The sequence below is a fragment of the Carassius carassius genome, chromosome 3 (genome assembly GCF_963082965.1).
Source record: "Carassius carassius chromosome 3, fCarCar2.1, whole genome shotgun sequence".
Taxonomy (NCBI): Eukaryota; Metazoa; Chordata; class Actinopteri; order Cypriniformes; family Cyprinidae; genus Carassius; species Carassius carassius.
In genome coordinates this window covers 27,385,102-27,401,980 of record NC_081757.1, presented here as the reverse complement: position 1 = coordinate 27,401,980, position 16,879 = coordinate 27,385,102, and the positions used below count along the sequence as shown (strand labels likewise).

Genomic DNA, 16,879 nt, shown 5'->3' with positions numbered 1-16,879 from the left:
ATCTGACCTAAAGTTTGATGTAATGACTATGTTTGTGTGATGACTATGGAAGCCCAAAAAGTTATGAAATGTCAACAATGTGACATTGGATGTCAGTTATGAGATAAAATTGAAAATCATTAGATAATAAGTCACAATAACAAGTAACAACGTTTAAAGGACTCGTTTTTCGTGCTTTTTTGAAGCTTTGATTGTGTTTACAGTGTGCAATATAACGTGTTCATGTTTCGCGTGTAAAAAAAACAGCATTTTTCACACAATTCACCTATCTGTATACCGCTGTTTTCACTGTCATAAAAACGGGTTGTTGACTTCCTTGTTCTATAAAGTCCCTCCTTCAGAAATACGTAATGAGTTGTGATTGTGCCAGCGGTTCCTGTGTTGTGATTCGACACCAGCTTAGAGCACGCGGCCCTCCTGGAAACGCGATTGGGCTAGTTTTGAGAAGCAAGTGGGAAGGATTTGTTTTGAAAACCCGGCAATCCTGATCTGAACCATAGACAGTAAAAGAACGCACGTGCTGGAGATGTACTTATAATCACAGGGAGGTTTTTACTGACGAGATGCGCATGAAAATCGCATTCGATTTTTTTGCACAGCCCTAACATCTAGTTAACAAAGCTAAACAGTGTTGCCCTTTGTGTAATAAGTTACAAAAACTGTTAAACACACCAACTTAAATAATAAAATACACTTACCGGTTGTGGTCCATAAACAACGCCTTCTCCAGACATAGAGGGAACTGCTCCATCTTTCAATAATAATCTTTGTGCGAATCCAGCATTAAACTGATTGAGATTGAGGAAGCTGTCCTCAGCAAAATGTGCTGCACATAGTTTTACATGTGGATTATAATTTTCGGGAACCGAGTTAAACATAAATTGTAACCATTAATCTCCAAGTACAGCGTCCCTGGGAAGGCCAAACAAAGATGATTGGACTCCGAGATGAAAATAACAGCATTTCGACGACATGGCGACAAACACAAACGCAACTCTTCCTCTTCTCTGTCGGAGCGCAACAAAGCCACGCCCCTTTTTTGTGTATTCATGTGGGCCGAGGTTAGTCAAAAAACTGTTTTAGTGACGTCATTACTACAGGAACTAGAGGGATGTAGTCCAAACGGGTCGTTTGTTGTAGGCGAATTCTGTTAAATAAAATATCTCTCTTGGCATTGAACTTTGAGCTTTAGAATTTTACAGATATTATTTATACTCTAACAACAACATTACACACTAACTAAAGTTTAAAACATGGGATCACAAAGAACAGGACCTTTAAATTTCGTGTCATAATTGACTTTTTAACTCATTATTTAAACTTTTTGTCATAATTTTGACTTTATGTAGCTAATAATTGTATTTCTATCTTTGAATGAGTGATGATGACAGAAGCCTATTTCTGCCGCAAAGTGAAAAAATCACACTCTGGTAAATCATAATTTTGGCATAAAAAGTCAAAATTATGTCGTCATAATTATGATGAAAAAATATGACATACTAAGTCAAAATTACAGGTCAAGATGATGTGATACCAAGTCAAAAAGTCAAAGTTTTATATGATTATAGACTTCTCATTTCTAATTCACGAGTTCGCCATGCCCATCCAGTGCTGATGGTTAATGGTAAACGAATGTGGCTGCTGTTGAAGGTCTGAACCGGAGACTCGGCTCGAGTTCAGCCACATATTGTGGTACCACCTAGAGGGAGAATAAGAGAAAGAGAGGAGATGGGGAAGTGGAGGGATGCTGAAAGAATTGACACTAGGATGGTGTAATGAGAGGCTCATAATGATTGACAGGACTGAATGATTATGCTCCTCCCGGACATTTGGAACTTCATTGTTTTGTCATTTGACTTGTGTGATAATAGTGACTTTTTATCTCATAACTTTTACCCTTTATGGCATTGTTATGACTTACCAAATATTTTTTTGTAGAAACAGACTTCCATTTACAGAAATATCTAGCAGAAGTCCATCAGGACAGGGAGGCGGGTGAGCAGTTTGAGGATGATTATGTTTTCAAATGCAGCAGAATGTTTAATCTCAAGGACACCAGAGCCTGTGTGTTTTTAGTTTGTATTGCGTTCTGGCAGACAGCCCCTGCAATGTGTGTTGAGGTGAGCCGTGCTGTGCTGCTGTGGACCAGCAGGCCAAAGGCTGCAGGAGGAACAGGCTGGAGCTCAGCAGGACCCATATGGCCTTCTGGAGATGAGCCTCAGCTATGTGGCACAAGAGGAAAACATACAAACAGGTGTGTTCCAATCTTATCATACCATAGAATCAACAAATCCAAAGGCAGACTCATATATACAAATATTTCCTTGAGTTTATAAACACCCACTCATTCAAACATTGCCAAAGCTAAGAAATGAGTTCAGCTGATGTTTACTGCCGAGCTGAAACCGTCCTGCTTATTTAATTTAGATAAATCTAATGAGCATGTGCAAGCTCATCTTTAATCGAAGATGAAGTTCCTTCCAGTTTTAAAGCAACTACTCAGATCCAGGTTTTCCTCATCTATGTTCCCAATACATTTTAAACTAAATATTAAATTCCAACAGCGGTGCCCAATCCTGTTCCTGGAGATGTATCCTCCAACAAAGTTCAGTTCCAGCCCACAACTGAACCTGCTAAAGAAGTACTGCTTTCCTACTCAACATATGTCCTGTATTTGGCCCAAGAGTTCAATTGTGCATGAAGAACGCAGGTGTGTGTGGAACTTAAGTAGGAACTCAAGGAATTTTTGTGACCATGCATTTGTGTTAATTGTGAGTTATGTGATGCAGGGGCCTCTTCTAAGCCCAAGATAAATTTCTCCCTAATGACAATAAAAAATACTTTATAATATACTTCCTTAAACTAAGAGCCTATCCCAACACCTTTTACACGTGTACAAACATGACCTGAACCCTTCTAGATTTTCAGTACTTACAAATGTCTGTTCAGTACTATGTTACAGATTACTAAATTTTGTATTTGTGATGCTTTAAATTAAGGTGCTAAAAGGGAATTGCCAAAGTTTTACTAAACCCATCTCTGAACCAATAAAAAAAATTCAACACTTGACGCCCAGATTATGGGATATCAAATTAAATTAATATTGGAAAAGTTTTCCTTAACATTACGCAACTCCAGAGCACCAGAGTTCCTGAAAATGATGAATGATTGGATATACTGGACCTCAAACAGCACTATGAAGCAGTATTAGTGATAGTGTGGATTTAGTGTGCTTTTAGCTCTGGCATTTATTGGATCTGGGACAGTCTTGCACACTTGTCACATACACACACTGTCAAGAGCACAAGTCTGGGTACAAGTCTAATATATTACTATTTGAATTGCTAAAAAAAAAAAAAACCTGACCACCATTTATATTTCAGAGCACCTGCATTTGCAACAAAACACACTTCGTCTATTCACTTCATGTTTCAACAAAAGACAAGATTCGCTGTAGTTGTAAATAACCTTTTATTTGAAACCAAGGCGTTTGCTAGTCTGTTGATTTAGCTGCTGCTCTGTTTGGCAGCCAGTCTCTTGTCTCTCTCCTCAGCAATGGTCAGACGGATACCCTTTCCACGAGGCAGGGACACCCATGGCTTATTACCCTGATGACAGAGACATCGTATTAGCACAACGATTCCCTTAAAATACTCTAAAATAAGTTTTTTTTCTAAATCTGTAGGAACGTGCCGCCCAATAAGTGTAAAGTTCAAAGTCACAAGTTTTCATTCTGAGCAGATAAGCAGTCAACTGCTTGCTAACAGCCCATATTAAACACCAGGTAGTAACATTTAAAAGTCTTAAATGTGCTCACCTTGCCGATGACGAAGATGTTGGAGAGCCTGGTGGCAAAGCTGTTGCCAGTGCTGTCTTTAACATGCACCACATCAAAAGATCCAGGATGCTTCTCTCTATTGGTGATCACACCAATACGCCCCAAGTTAGCACCTCCGGTCACCATGCACATGTTGCCTATTGACACGCAGAAAGAAAAGTCAATAAGTGATGTGCAACAACACAAAAGAAAAATGTGAAAGTTTAAGACAATATGCTCACCAACCTGTCTCAAATTTGATGAAATCTGTAATTTTGCCACTGTCCAGGTCAATGCGGACGGTGTCGTTGACCTTGATCATAGGATCAGGGTAACGGATGGTGCGGGCGTCATGGGTCACCAGATGTGGGATTCCCTTTGTGCCGATGAGGATTTTCCTCACCTTGCACAATTTGTACTAAAACAGGACAAAAGGATTAGCTCAAAAAAAATCTGCAGTCTCAAATTAAACTGATATAATCCTGTCAAACCATCCATTATTTTACAAGAACATTAAGCTCACCTTGGCCTCCTCGTTTGTGATGCGGTGAACTGTGAAGCGTCCCTTGACATCATAGATCAGCCTAAAGTTCTCACTGGTCTTCTCAATGCTGACCACATCTGAAGGAATGACAGCACAACATTTCATTAACACTTGACCATCAGATTGCCACCTCAGCTTATGTTTTATCACATCCTGATAAACAGCCTGCCGCATCCCCTGAGATGGAAAATCAGTCACAGCAGATTAATATCACGTTGGCACCTACCAGGCAAGTATTGGTGCACAGTGGAAACGCTATGAGAAGGAGAGTGTTATAACAACACTGAGGGATAAGAATCAATGAGATGATTGCAGACCAACCATCTGGTAAGATTTAGCTCTCACAGGCTCAATTGTGAGTGCCAGTGCAGAGACTTGGAAAGACTAGAACGTCTTATTGTATTGAATGCAATACACTCGGCATTAACCATGTGACTGACATTTAAGAGTGTGACTAATAATAAACCACACATTTCTAATCATTACAATGGCATGCGTGATGAAGCAGAATTTGACATTACAGATATAAAATTTTTAAAAAAAAAAATGGTATTCATAGACTGGAACATTCAAGTTTCCACATCCAAAACACTGACTAACTTAAACATCAACCCAATGCCTCAATACTGAGACACTGCTATATGCCAAAGACCTAAACATGTACACAGGGCTGTAGCTGAAATTAGGCAATTAGCTGAGATTGTTGAAAGTAGAAAGTAAAAAAAAAAAAAAAACGTTAAACAAGCTCAGGCGCAACAAAGTTGTTTGTGAAGCATCTCAGTATTATGCAGCTGGGGCACTCGGGGAATAGGAATGCTCTGGAGGACTTGAACAGCACAGCATCACTGATTAAAGGTTCAGATATACAGTTTCATCATACAAAATGCCATTCTTGAATATTTAGCTCTAAAAGATGCCCACATGCTCCTGATAATGTGTTTCCCATTAATTATCAGCCCACCAGTCTAATCAGTTTCACCACAAAATACCTTTTACACTTCCCATAATGTCTTTAACCCTATGAGATCTAAGGGTATTTTTGGGGACCTGGAGAAGTTTTGTCATACCCTGACATTTGTGCTTTTTTCAGTTGCTTATAAACATCTAAATGGCTAAAGTCTAATCTCGCTGTAATCAGCACAAACTGGGCTATAATAATAATAATATGTGAGCAGCATGTACATTACTAATATAATTAATAACGTGGAAAAGAGCTGAGAATATTTTTTCCAGGGTTTTTTTTTTGATAAATTGAAAGAACAGCATTGTTTGTTACATTTGTTAGTTACATTTATTTGTTACATTTATATTATTTACATCAAGCTTTTATATGGTGTAGTGTGCATTACTAAAACTATATAATATTTCACTTGATTATACATTTAGTCAGGAATTACAGTTTGGAAAAAGTCTTAACTAGTAAAATGTTTACACAATGTGAAACCTAATACAAGTATATAAATAAGAGACTCATGTTTCTCATTACTCATGTTTATGATCTCTTCTTAATAAAGCGCTTCATTCTTTTATCTGAGTAAATCCAAATCTCAAATCCTGAGGTAATCCACATCACATCTTTTTGGGGTGAATTGTCTTATTCCTCTCATCGTGAAGCAAACAGTAAGTGCGTTCAGCGCGTTTGATATAATAAAGGGAGACGTGAAAAACGGACATCGCGTTGGTTTCATATGGATTACTTGATGACAGAATATTTGTTTTCGGCAGCTTTTTTAGTTTAAAAGTAGATATGTCAAGTTACAGTTCATTTTAATGACATGTTTGTAAATGAAGATCAGCGCAGACAAAGGCTGCAGACAGCACACCTTGTTTGTTATCTTTATTTTATTAAGTGCACAAAGTTTTATGTCTGTATACAAAAAAGTAGACCCTTTACAGATTATTGATTTATTGCTCTTATCTGTACGATCAAAACTGAAAGTGTAATTTCTTTTTGGGGTTATCAGGAGAAAATGCCTCATAACGAGTATATCAACTCCAGAGGGTTAACACAGTTTGGAAGCATTGTTGTAGCTCGGGGGTTCTCAACCTTTTGGAAGTTGGGCCCCCCCAAAGCTGGTTCATTGCAGTTGGGGCCCTAGCCCCATGAAAATGAAAATTAACTTAATCCCAAAAAACCTTTCCACTGCATTTCATTGCTGTGATTAAAGGACCTGCTGAGATCATTTCAGTAATCGTCTTGTTAACTCAGGTGAGAATGTTGATGAGCACAAGGCTGGAGATCATTATGTCAGGCTGATTGGGTTAGAATGGCAGACTTGCCATCTGGAAAAAGGCTTGTCCGGAGAAGAAAAGGCGAGCGCTACCATCAGTCCTGTGCCATGCCAACAGCAAAGCATCCTGACACCATTCATGTGTGGGGTTGCTTCTCATCCAAGGGAGTGGGCTCACTCACAATTCTGCCCAAAAACACAGCCATGAATAAAGAATGGTACCAAAACACCCTCCAACAGCAACTTCTTCCAACAATCCAACAACAGTTTGGTGAAGAACAATGCATTTTCCAGCACGATGGAGCACCGTGCCATAAGGCAAAAGTGATAACTAAGTGGTTCGGGGACCAGAATGTTGAAATTTTGGGTCCATGGCCTGGAAACTCCCCAGATCTTAATCCCGTTGAGAACTTGTGGTCAATCCTCAAGAGGCGGGTGGACAAACAAAAACCCACTAATTCTGACAAACTCCAAGAAGTGATTATGAAAGAATGGGTTGCTATCAGTCAGGATTTGGCTCAGAAGTTGATTGAGAGCATGCCCAGTCGAATTGCTGAGGTCCTGAAAAAGGGCCAACACAGCCAATACTGACTCTTTGCATAAATGTCATGATGTAATTGTCGATAAAAGCCTTTGAAACGTATGAAGTGCTTGTAATTATATTTCAGTACATCACAGAAACAACAGAAACAAAGATCTAAAAGCAGTTTAGCAGCAAACTTTTTGAAAACTAATATTTATGTAATTCTCAAAACTTTTGGCCACGACTGTAGGCTATTGCTATATAATTATATGAGGTTACATGCTTTATTATTATTGTTGTTATTATTATTATTATTATCATCAGTAGGCCTGTTATCATTACTAGGCTATTGCTATAATTGGGGAATTGCACCAGACCTCTATTAATTTATGCTTTATTATAATTATTACTAGGCCTAATAGTGGGCATCATCTGCATTTTTTACAGAAGCTTGCAGGTAGGTGATGTTAACCCTCTGGAGTCTAAGGGTATTTTTGGGGCCTGGAGAAGTTTTGTCATGCCCTGACATTTGTGCTTTTTTCAGTTTCTTATAAATATCTAAATGGGTAAAGTCTAATCTCACTGTAATCAGCACAAACTGGGCTATAATAATATGTGAAATGCATGTATGTACATGATTGTGTTTTTGAGAAAAAAATATTATGCGTGGTTAGTGAAAAACTAAAAATGTTAAAACACTTGAATAAGGCAAAAAAACACAAAGAACAATGGTTCCCGGGATTTTTGAGAACTGGAGCTTGTAGCCTAGAATTTTTCTTTCTAAATGATGTGAAAATCATCTTGTTTACTCACTCACAGAGAACAATATATTGATTTAAATTTTCTAAGACACTTTTTGTTGGTAAAAGTCATATGCGAGTAGGCGTCAACTACCATGATTATCATTGTGATTTACACCTGAGAAGACAAAGGCCTGCATAATGAGCTGCATAATGAGCCATTCAGTCATCTGTGCCACTGTGAGTGAGGAGTTACAAGAGAGAATGCAAGAACAAAATAAATCTATATAATTTTATGTTTGTAGTTTATTAAGAATATATTTAATTATCCCACAACATAATTTAATATCCACTTGGGGGTGCAGTTAAACAGTTTATTAGAAACAATCAAAGCTGACTTTCAAACAAATTGTTTGGCATCCTTACTCCAGTCACACAATCCTTCAGAATCCTTTTAACAATCTTATTTTCTACAAAAAAAAACATTTATTGTTATTATTATTATCATTATTATTAATGTTGAAAAGAGCTGAGAATATTTTTCTGGGTTTTTAGGGGGAATAAATTGAAAGAAAAGCATGTTTTTACATTTGTGACAGTTATCTATTTGTTACATTTATATTATTTACATCAAGCTTTTGAATGGTATAGTATTGTATATTGTTATTGAAACTTCATAATGTTTCACTTGATTACTATACATTTAGTCAGGAATTATAGTTTGGAAAAAGTCTAACTAGTAAAATGTTTACACGTTATGTGAAAACTAGTACAAGTATATAAATAAATAAAAAGAGACTTACTCATGTTTATGATCTCTGCTGAATAAAGTGCTGCATTCTTTTTTTCTGAGGAAATCCATTTCTCAAATCCTCAACCACATGACATCTTTTTGGGGTGAATTATGTCTTATTCCTCTCATCGCGAAGCAAACAGTAAAATAAACACTTGAAGAACAGGCTCGCTGCTTTTTCTTCTGTTATGGGCGTATTCAAGCCACGCACTTCAGTTTGAATCTGAATAGCGCGTTCAGCGCAGGGGGCGTGGTCACATTAGATATAATGAAGGGAGACTTGAAAAACAGACATCGCGTTGTTTTCATATGGATTACTTTATCACAGAATATCTGTTTTCGGCGGCACTTGTTTAGTTTAAAAATAGACATGTCAAGCTTTCTATAGATATCTCCCCCATGTATTTTCGTTGAGTATTCACGGAGTTACAGTTCATTTTAATGACTTGTTTGTAAATGAAGATAAGCGCAGACAAAGGCTGCAGACAGCACACCTTGTTTGTTATCTTTATTTTATAAGTGCACAAAGTTTTGTTGTCATTATGTCTGTATCCAAAAAAAAGTAGACCCTTTACAGATTTGATTGATGTATTGCTCTTATCTGTACGATTAAAACTGAAAGTGTAATTTAAGGTCTTTTCGGGGTTATCAGGAGAAAATGACTCAAAACGCGTATCCGCGTTAATCGACTCGAAAGGGTTAATGTCAGATCTGAGCCTGCTTTGCCTGGCAAAGATCCTCAATTCTTGGCTCAATGTTTGATAAACATAGCCTCAAATCATCCTCAATTTCTCGATTGCGGTATTTCGTTTTGAGTGCAGTCATTTTTGAGAATCCTGCCTCACACAAGTATGTTGACCCGAAAGGACGGAGAATCTTCAAGGCAACATCACTGAGTTGAGGGTATTCCTGCATCAATGCTGCCCAGAATGACGAAAGAGGGCAGGAGCTAAAGAGTTCCTTCAGTCTACTGTCACTCTTCAGCTCAATAAGCTGTTCCTGCATATCAATTGATAGCTCGTTTGCTGTGCACACAAACGGATCTCGAACCCACGCAAAAGAGCAATAATCCTCTCTAAAGTATGTCGCAAATTGTTTTCTCATTGCTGACAAGTGCTCAGACGCTGATTGAAATAGGGAGGAGAAATCGTGTGACGTGCCTGCATCAGTGATAAAGTCTGCGAGGCTGGGGAACATGTTGCAGTTCCCTCGACTGATGCGGCCATGCCAGAGGTCGAGTTTTTGTGTGAAGGCGTGCACTTTGTCTGCAAGGAGCAAAATATGAGTTTCGCGGCCAAAGACAGGTTGAGGCCATTCAAGCGGTCAAATATATCGACCAAATAGGACAGAGACTCAAGCCACGGTGTCATCCAGATGCTTCGCCAGATCTGATTTGATTTCTGTCAAAAACCACTTCACCTCCTCTCGCAGCTCATACAACCGCTGTAACACCCGCCCCCTGGAGAGCCAGCGAACTTCAGTGTGCAGAAGCAGCTGATCGTGCCCTGACCCCATCATAATCATATTCCCATATATATATATATATTCATATATATATATATTCATATATATATTCATATATATATATATATATTCATATATATATATATATATATATATATATATATATATATATATATATATATATATATATATATATATATATATATATATATATATATATATTCATATATATATGTGTATATACATATATATATATATATATATATATAAAAAACTAAATACGACCTCCTGTTTTATACGTTTGCAGCCACTGACACTTCCGTCCGTCAAAAAAATTAATTCGGATGTTTCGATTTTCTGCATTTTTCGCATCCGTAGCAAATATTTTGAGGGGTGTTTTTGACCATTGAGAGCCACCAAATGACGAATATGAACAAACGAATACAACAATTTTGGACTCAGCCAGGGTGCAAGGACCTTAAACTTTTGAGGCTTGCGCAGCTTCTCGAGGAGAAATCAAACAAATGAGCGCCGTTTTCTAAAGTCTATGAGCGCAGCACACACAAATAAACTAAATTGACATACTGCAGTTAAATTTCAAAATGTGGTGTTTTTATATTTATAACATTTGAATACAGTTCAGCAATATACATCACACGGCCTGATGACCAAGAGAGCTGACAACTGACCATCACTTAATTTACCATCACCTCGCGATTGAAAACGTGACACTGATATGACAGTTCAACAAACAAGTTAATACTATTAAGTCACTTTCATTTTAGACTAAATAATGACTGTTTTGGTCTATTTTCGCAGCGAAAATAGATCCGATGAATCCAAACAAAGAACACAACATAGCGCATCTCACAGAAACACTCTCAATCGTGTTTTGAATGATTCAGTGTTTTGAACAAATCATTTGAGTCAAAGATTCAATGACCCATTCATAAACATGTCTCATTCTTGATGAATCGGCCGTTTGAACGAATAGTTTAAAATGAACGACTCAATGACTCGATTAATAAAACCAGCTGCATTTGCGCTCACTATCAACAAACCAATCAAATTTGTTCAAAACTTCTTTTTTTTTAAATCAGTCCAAACACATTTTCATTTTTATTCAGGAGGTATGTATATACAAAATTTTATGACAGTAGTTTAGTGAATAAAAAAAAAAAAATTTGCAAATTTTTTTTTTTTTTTCAAGTTTTTTTCCCCTCCTATCCTGTAGCCTACTCACGCCCCCCCGGGAGGGCGCGCCCCACCGGTTGAGAACCAGTGCTGTAGCTAATCTACACTTTGAGCTAAATCTGAAATCTTGGTATGGCTTACTGCAATTTGAAATTTAGTACACAGTCTGTTGAGCTGCGTGCGCCACAATGAAGCTTGGCACTGCGTTCATTTACATGCACCCAGCTCCCGAGCCAACGTTCTCAGCATCACGGTTCACAGATACTCATTTGTCACAATTTGTGGACAGATGATTGCATAATTTCATTGGATTTGTAATGAGAAACACTCAAACTTAAAGGTCTTCCTGCAGTTTTTCCACTTGCATTTGAAGATAACTGCTGTCATCTTACTATAAAATTTGAGTTTCATACAGGATGCTAATGTATCCATCTTGCTTTAATCTGTAGGTTTGTAGATGACTGCTAAAACACCAGAGCACAGTGAATGAATCACTGGAGCCGAGTGCAGCAGGACTCACCCATGAAGCCAGTGGGGTAGGTGACATCAGTGCGGACCTTGCCATCGATCTTGATGAACCTCTGCATGCAGATCTTCTTGACCTCATCTCCGGTCAGAGCGTACTTGAGACGGTTCCTCAGGAAGATGATGAGGGGCAGGCACTCCCTCAGTTTGTGGGGACCGGTGGACGGACGAGGAGCCTATAGAAATCAAAACAACAAATCAATTCACTTCCATACAACATCACATTACTTGGTTTATTGTTTTAAGCATAATTGTTAGCAGAGGTAACATAACTTGGTTAAAGCACACAAGACTTTACACTGAACAGGTCAACATGGCTTCCCACAAACCCTTGGCAGATTCTACAGATTTCTCTCAAAAAAGCGGTTAATTTTTTTATTATCTAAAACTCTTACAGAGCATCTTTAAAAAAGATCCACTTACAAACACTCCAGTGAGTTTGTCCAGCATCCAGTGTTTAGGAGCTGCGACACGCTTCAGATGCTTCTTCGGTCCTCGGGCCTGAATAAGAACAGAAATAATTCAACTCGACAATAGAAATTAATATCGTGCAGCCGAAGCGTGTACACATGCACTGTATAGTGTTCTGCACCAAGTGCACCAGCTCGCCCAAAGCAAGGCCTTTAGATTGCTTCGTGTTATTAAAATACATAGAACACGAAAATTAACCAACCGTAAGCCTATTATAAATTCCATTTCACATTCATAAAAAAAACCTATTAAAACTCTAGAACTAGCTCAAAAACTTACATTACACCGTCACAACCCAGCGAGTGCTCTTTACCGCTAGGCGGTTGAGCTAAACATGTTCCGTTAACCTTTATAACATTACATCTGCGCTGTTTCGTGACAATGTGCACGTTGTTCATCTTTAATGGGGCAAGAGAGCATTATTTTATACATTAATGGAAGACTCTGCTCTTTAAAACGTTGATGATTGTGGATTATTTTGGGAGGCTACCGCGACTGAAAGGCACTCACCATGTTGGAGTCTGCGGAAAAGGACCAGCCACTTCCTGTCAGCGGAAGATAAGCTCAACTACCGGCGCCGACGAGGGACAATCGACGCTTCTGCGAGCGTCTGCCATCGAGTGGGGAGGACTGTAATCACACCTCAAAACATCGCTTGAGATCATCATGTGCTCATTCACTGGATGTCTTAAGGCTTCTTCTATTTCTTTTAACGTAGAAGTGTATTCTTCTACATGAACGGGAGTCAGTCCTGGTGCGAGCATTGTCATATTGCCACATTGCTATTTAGCCTGTTGAAAAAAGTTCAGCTTACAATTTTAAAGATAGTCAAATCATAGTTTGTATTCTATTATAACAATGTCACAATTGAGTGAACATCAGGGTGATTTTTAACTAATTTTACTACTTGGGTGCTATGCACGCAAAATGTAAAAGCTAGTTCTTTTGTCCCCTCTATGTAATCAAAATGTTTCCTATTAAACACGTTTGCCAATATTATTTGCCATTAAATATGTTTTATAATTTTTTTTCAGGTGCCCCCAATTTTTCCCTTTTTTCAGTCAGTTCCTTGAATGGCATGAATGACAGAATTTGCAATGGATTTAATAAATTATATAATTTTTTGTGGTATTAAGTTTGGCTTCATTTTCATCAAAATCAACAATGAACATTTTTTTTCATCTTTTAAGTTGTTGTACTTGTTTGCCAAAGGGAAAACAGTGTCTGTAGGGGAAAGTCCATAAAAAAACTAATTATCTTTCATTGTTTAAAATAGGGAAAAGTCCTTGATAATTTCAGGGTTGTGTTATAAGCAGATGTAGAGCCAGTCATTCACTGGTCACCAGATCATCACCAGACAAACCTGAACTGCCTTATCTAGCCTTTTCTGTAGCATTTTGAGTCTAAATAAATGTGCATTTATATCTCGAGTAACGCATTCCAAGCATAGGTTTTGTATTAAACTGAAAATAAACGGATCTGAAGATATTTCTACATTAGCTAGACGGGATGGTGTATTAAATAAAATTGGCCACTAGGTGGCAGTACTAACCAGTTAGTTATCTTTCACTGTCCAGCGTAGGGTCTGACTAACTGATCACTGGTTACAATTACATGATTAAAAAGACAAACAAAAAATAAAAAACTTTTTTTCCGGTTTTAGCTTTGCCAGCAACAGGTTTATACAACCCAGGTTATATTAGCTTATTTGTTACCAATTTTAAATTATATTTTAATAGTAAATAGGCTACTTAGCTTTTATATTGAGATTTTGCATTTATTTGGTCAGCACTTGTTCACCTGAAATCATCGTTTTATGTTTTTCATTCTGTTAAAGTCTTTATATTGGAAAGAAAAAGACAAACACTTGTGCTTTGTAACTTTATTTTCTCACATTCAGGAAAAAACTGAAAAGTACACACTTAAATAGAACAACTCTCTTATGTAGAAAAATAAATGAATGGAAGAAAAGTGCTAAATGAAAAATCTTTGATTAAGCTTCAGTAAATCACAAATTTCAAAGACAGCAAATTAAAAAAAATAAAAATGACAGAATATCTGACAAAGTCCTCTTTCAATGGGTAAATTGGATGCATTTTAAGCATGTAAAATGTCTAACATATTTCTGGATTTTAGAGAAGACCAGCACAGATCTACATTACAATAAACTTGTTTTATTCGTACAGCCTACAAGACCCAAAAACAAAAAGAGAGAACAGAAATGAATTAGTACATTAAAATTTAGAGGAAAAAAAAAGACAGTAGGCAATACTTTCTTTTTTTTTTTTTAATTAACTAACTTTTAAGTTTATGAACCAATTATCTCTAGAAAAAAAACAACCTAACATAAAAATAAGACTATCAGACCATGCAGCCTAAATTGTGGGGTAAACAGAGACGTCTCATTAATATATTTAACCATGGAAAACGTTCGGCCAGGTCGAGTTCCTCTGTGACCAGCGAAGCTTGCGATGACACGGCTCCTCGAGGGAATCTCTTGAATGATGGAGGGGCTCCGCTGAGCGCACCAATTTCACAACCACCTTCCATTACACACGTGTAACACCATCCGACCGTTAGTCCAAATAGGGGCTCAAAGTCAGAGCAACCGGTAGCCAGCAGGCGAGGGACGCCGAAAACCTTTATCTATTAACCATATTTGCTGTATATCTCTTCTTCCATTAACCTCACAGTGAGGTGACTTTTCAAATCCATTCCACATATCATGATGTGGATTTTATTAGGGTGTGAATTTGAATTTTTGAAATATAGACATATTAAAGGCAGGGGGAAAGGATTGCCATTTTAGTCTGTGGCTTAGTCCTCTGACTTCTCCTCCAATAAACAGAAGTCTACAGCTCACATAACATTAGTCTGCCCTCCAAAACTGTAAATAACAGTCCTTGACAGTTCATATCTGACGGTTACATTTTCTCTTCATAGGCATATCTAATTGCCATTATTTGGACACTTTGACTTTGAAGCCCGAGGGGTTATTTGGAAGCACCTGAGAGGGTCAGCAGCCAGCCGGCACATCCGCAATGAAGTCAAACTCGTTCTGACCCAGCCATAGCTCCGGAAGCTCATTGGCACGGTCCAAACCCAGCTCCACCACAAGTGACATCAGAACCTCCTCATCGACCGGATCAGAATCAATGATCCCAGGTGCCTGTGAAGCCCCAGGGGAGGGGATCTGTCCTGGGGCCAGCATGGTGGCTCCGTACCCTCTACCGGGTCCGGCTGTGGTTGCAGAGGACAGATTCTGATAGTGGCTGTTGAGTTTCTGGAGCTGCATGGAGGCTATAAGATGTTGGCCGGACTGCAGGCAGAACGTCTGGGGTTTTCCCAACACGGGGGAGCTGGGATGGAGGGCAGCGGAGGAGAACTGAGGGCTCGTCTTGCCTGAACCAGAGTAGTGCAGGAGAGAGAGAGAGTCACGATCCTTCATGGTGGCACTAGAACGCAGGAGGCTCATTGGACGGAAACACCTGAAGGAAAAGACGACGATAACATGAAAGTCTCTTCAAAACATCACAGCAGAATGTTCGGAATGACGGCTTGAATACACTACATGACTTTTAGAATTGGTACAGATTTCTAATATTTTGCATTATACATTTCATTAAATGTTTCCAGAGAAGAACTAGACATCACACACGACCGAGGCTTTTAAGTCATCGTGAACACAGCAAACTCATACAGAAATGTGTGCCTCATTGCAAGGAGTCGGATGCCAAATGAAAACAATGTGTTTTGAAATCAGCTCAAATGATAACACATGTTTGATATCATCGGACTCTACGGATTCACAGTCTGAAGCTAGAAAAACATCTGTGTTCATCATACACTACACGGATTACTGTGAAATCTGTCCACTTGAATTGAACTGCAAATCTAAGACCAAAAAAATCTGTAGTGTAGTGATTTTTGGGTGAACTATGGCTTTAACTGAGATCATAAGGCAAGAGTTTATCAATGGATCAGAAAGGCAGCAAGTCATATGACGTTCCAAGACTATTTGTAGAGATGAGCCATTCATAATCCCTCAGATGTGGGGTTATTATGGAGTACATGACAGCGTCCTGTGACTCCATATCCTCCTGCGTCTCACATGTGCTCGCACACACGGAGGACAAGTAATGAGGCGCTTAATCATATGTGCTGCTCCACTCTCCTCAATCCCCACTTAAAGCCATTCTTTTTGGGTGAAGGCATAATTGCTGAAAGCTGGCATGCAGCTGCAATGGACCTCCAGCAACGAGCAGCACACAGGCTCATCTCAGACACTGACAGCTGTAGGGCATTCATCTCGAGATCTTTGTGTTTAGCTCATTGTATTCATTATTCATGGCCTGGAAGCAGTCACATAAAACACGATGAGCTTTACAACTTAATTAGACCAAGACAAATGTAAAAAACATATTTTGTGGTTATCTGCGAAGCCCAACTTTAAAATTGGACTCTTCAAAATGTAATGTAACAAAGCATAATGTTTATTCTAGTTACATTAAATATTATTTTTCTATATTTGCCATTCAAATTGATTACCTTTTTTAGGGTCACAGTATGTGTGGTTT

At 38.3% G+C, this 16,879-nt stretch overlaps 3 protein-coding genes across 3 annotated transcripts in view; all 3 read right to left on the bottom strand.

Annotated features, from left to right (window-relative positions):
• Positions 1-3,454: 3,454 nt before the first annotated feature.
• LOC132124286 (small ribosomal subunit protein eS4-like) lies at positions 3,455-12,857 on the bottom strand. The gene is made up of 7 exons (XM_059535238.1): positions 12,813-12,857; positions 12,255-12,332; positions 11,827-12,007; positions 4,341-4,438; positions 4,064-4,235; positions 3,818-3,975; positions 3,455-3,608 (listed from the first exon to the last, which is right to left on the bottom strand). Exons 1-7 carry the CDS (start codon positions 12,813-12,815, stop codon positions 3,507-3,509), a joined length of 792 nt encoding a protein of 263 aa, XP_059391221.1. The 5' UTR covers positions 12,816-12,857; the 3' UTR covers positions 3,455-3,506.
• A 2,461-nt stretch (positions 12,858-15,318) lies between these two features.
• Positions 15,319-15,750, bottom strand: cited1 (Cbp/p300-interacting transactivator, with Glu/Asp-rich carboxy-terminal domain, 1). The gene has a single exon (XM_059520858.1). The coding sequence runs from the start codon at positions 15,748-15,750 to the stop codon at positions 15,319-15,321; it is 432 nt and encodes a 143-aa protein (XP_059376841.1).
• hdac8 (histone deacetylase 8) overlaps positions 15,629-16,879 on the bottom strand; it is a 31,155-nt gene continuing 29,904 nt past the window's right edge. The window contains exon 11 of the mRNA XM_059535408.1: positions 15,629-15,790. Within this exon, the coding sequence (XP_059391391.1) occupies positions 15,774-15,790 (17 nt within the window). The 3' untranslated portion in view covers positions 15,629-15,773. The remainder of the gene's footprint in view (positions 15,791-16,879) is intronic.

Coding starts and splice junctions, on each gene's coding strand:
- LOC132124286 (XM_059535238.1), bottom strand. Junction 4,439..11,826: donor CTACCCCACTGGCTTCATGG/GTGAGTCCTGCT, acceptor TCATTCCTTCAG/ATGTGGTCAGCATTGAGAAG. Junction 4,236..4,340: donor TCACAAACGAGGAGGCCAAG/GTGAGCTTAATG, acceptor GTCCTGTTTTAG/TACAAATTGTGCAAGGTGAG.
- cited1 (XM_059520858.1), bottom strand. CDS start 15,750: ATGAAGGATCGTGACTCTCTCTCTCTCCTGCACTACTCTGGTTCAGGC.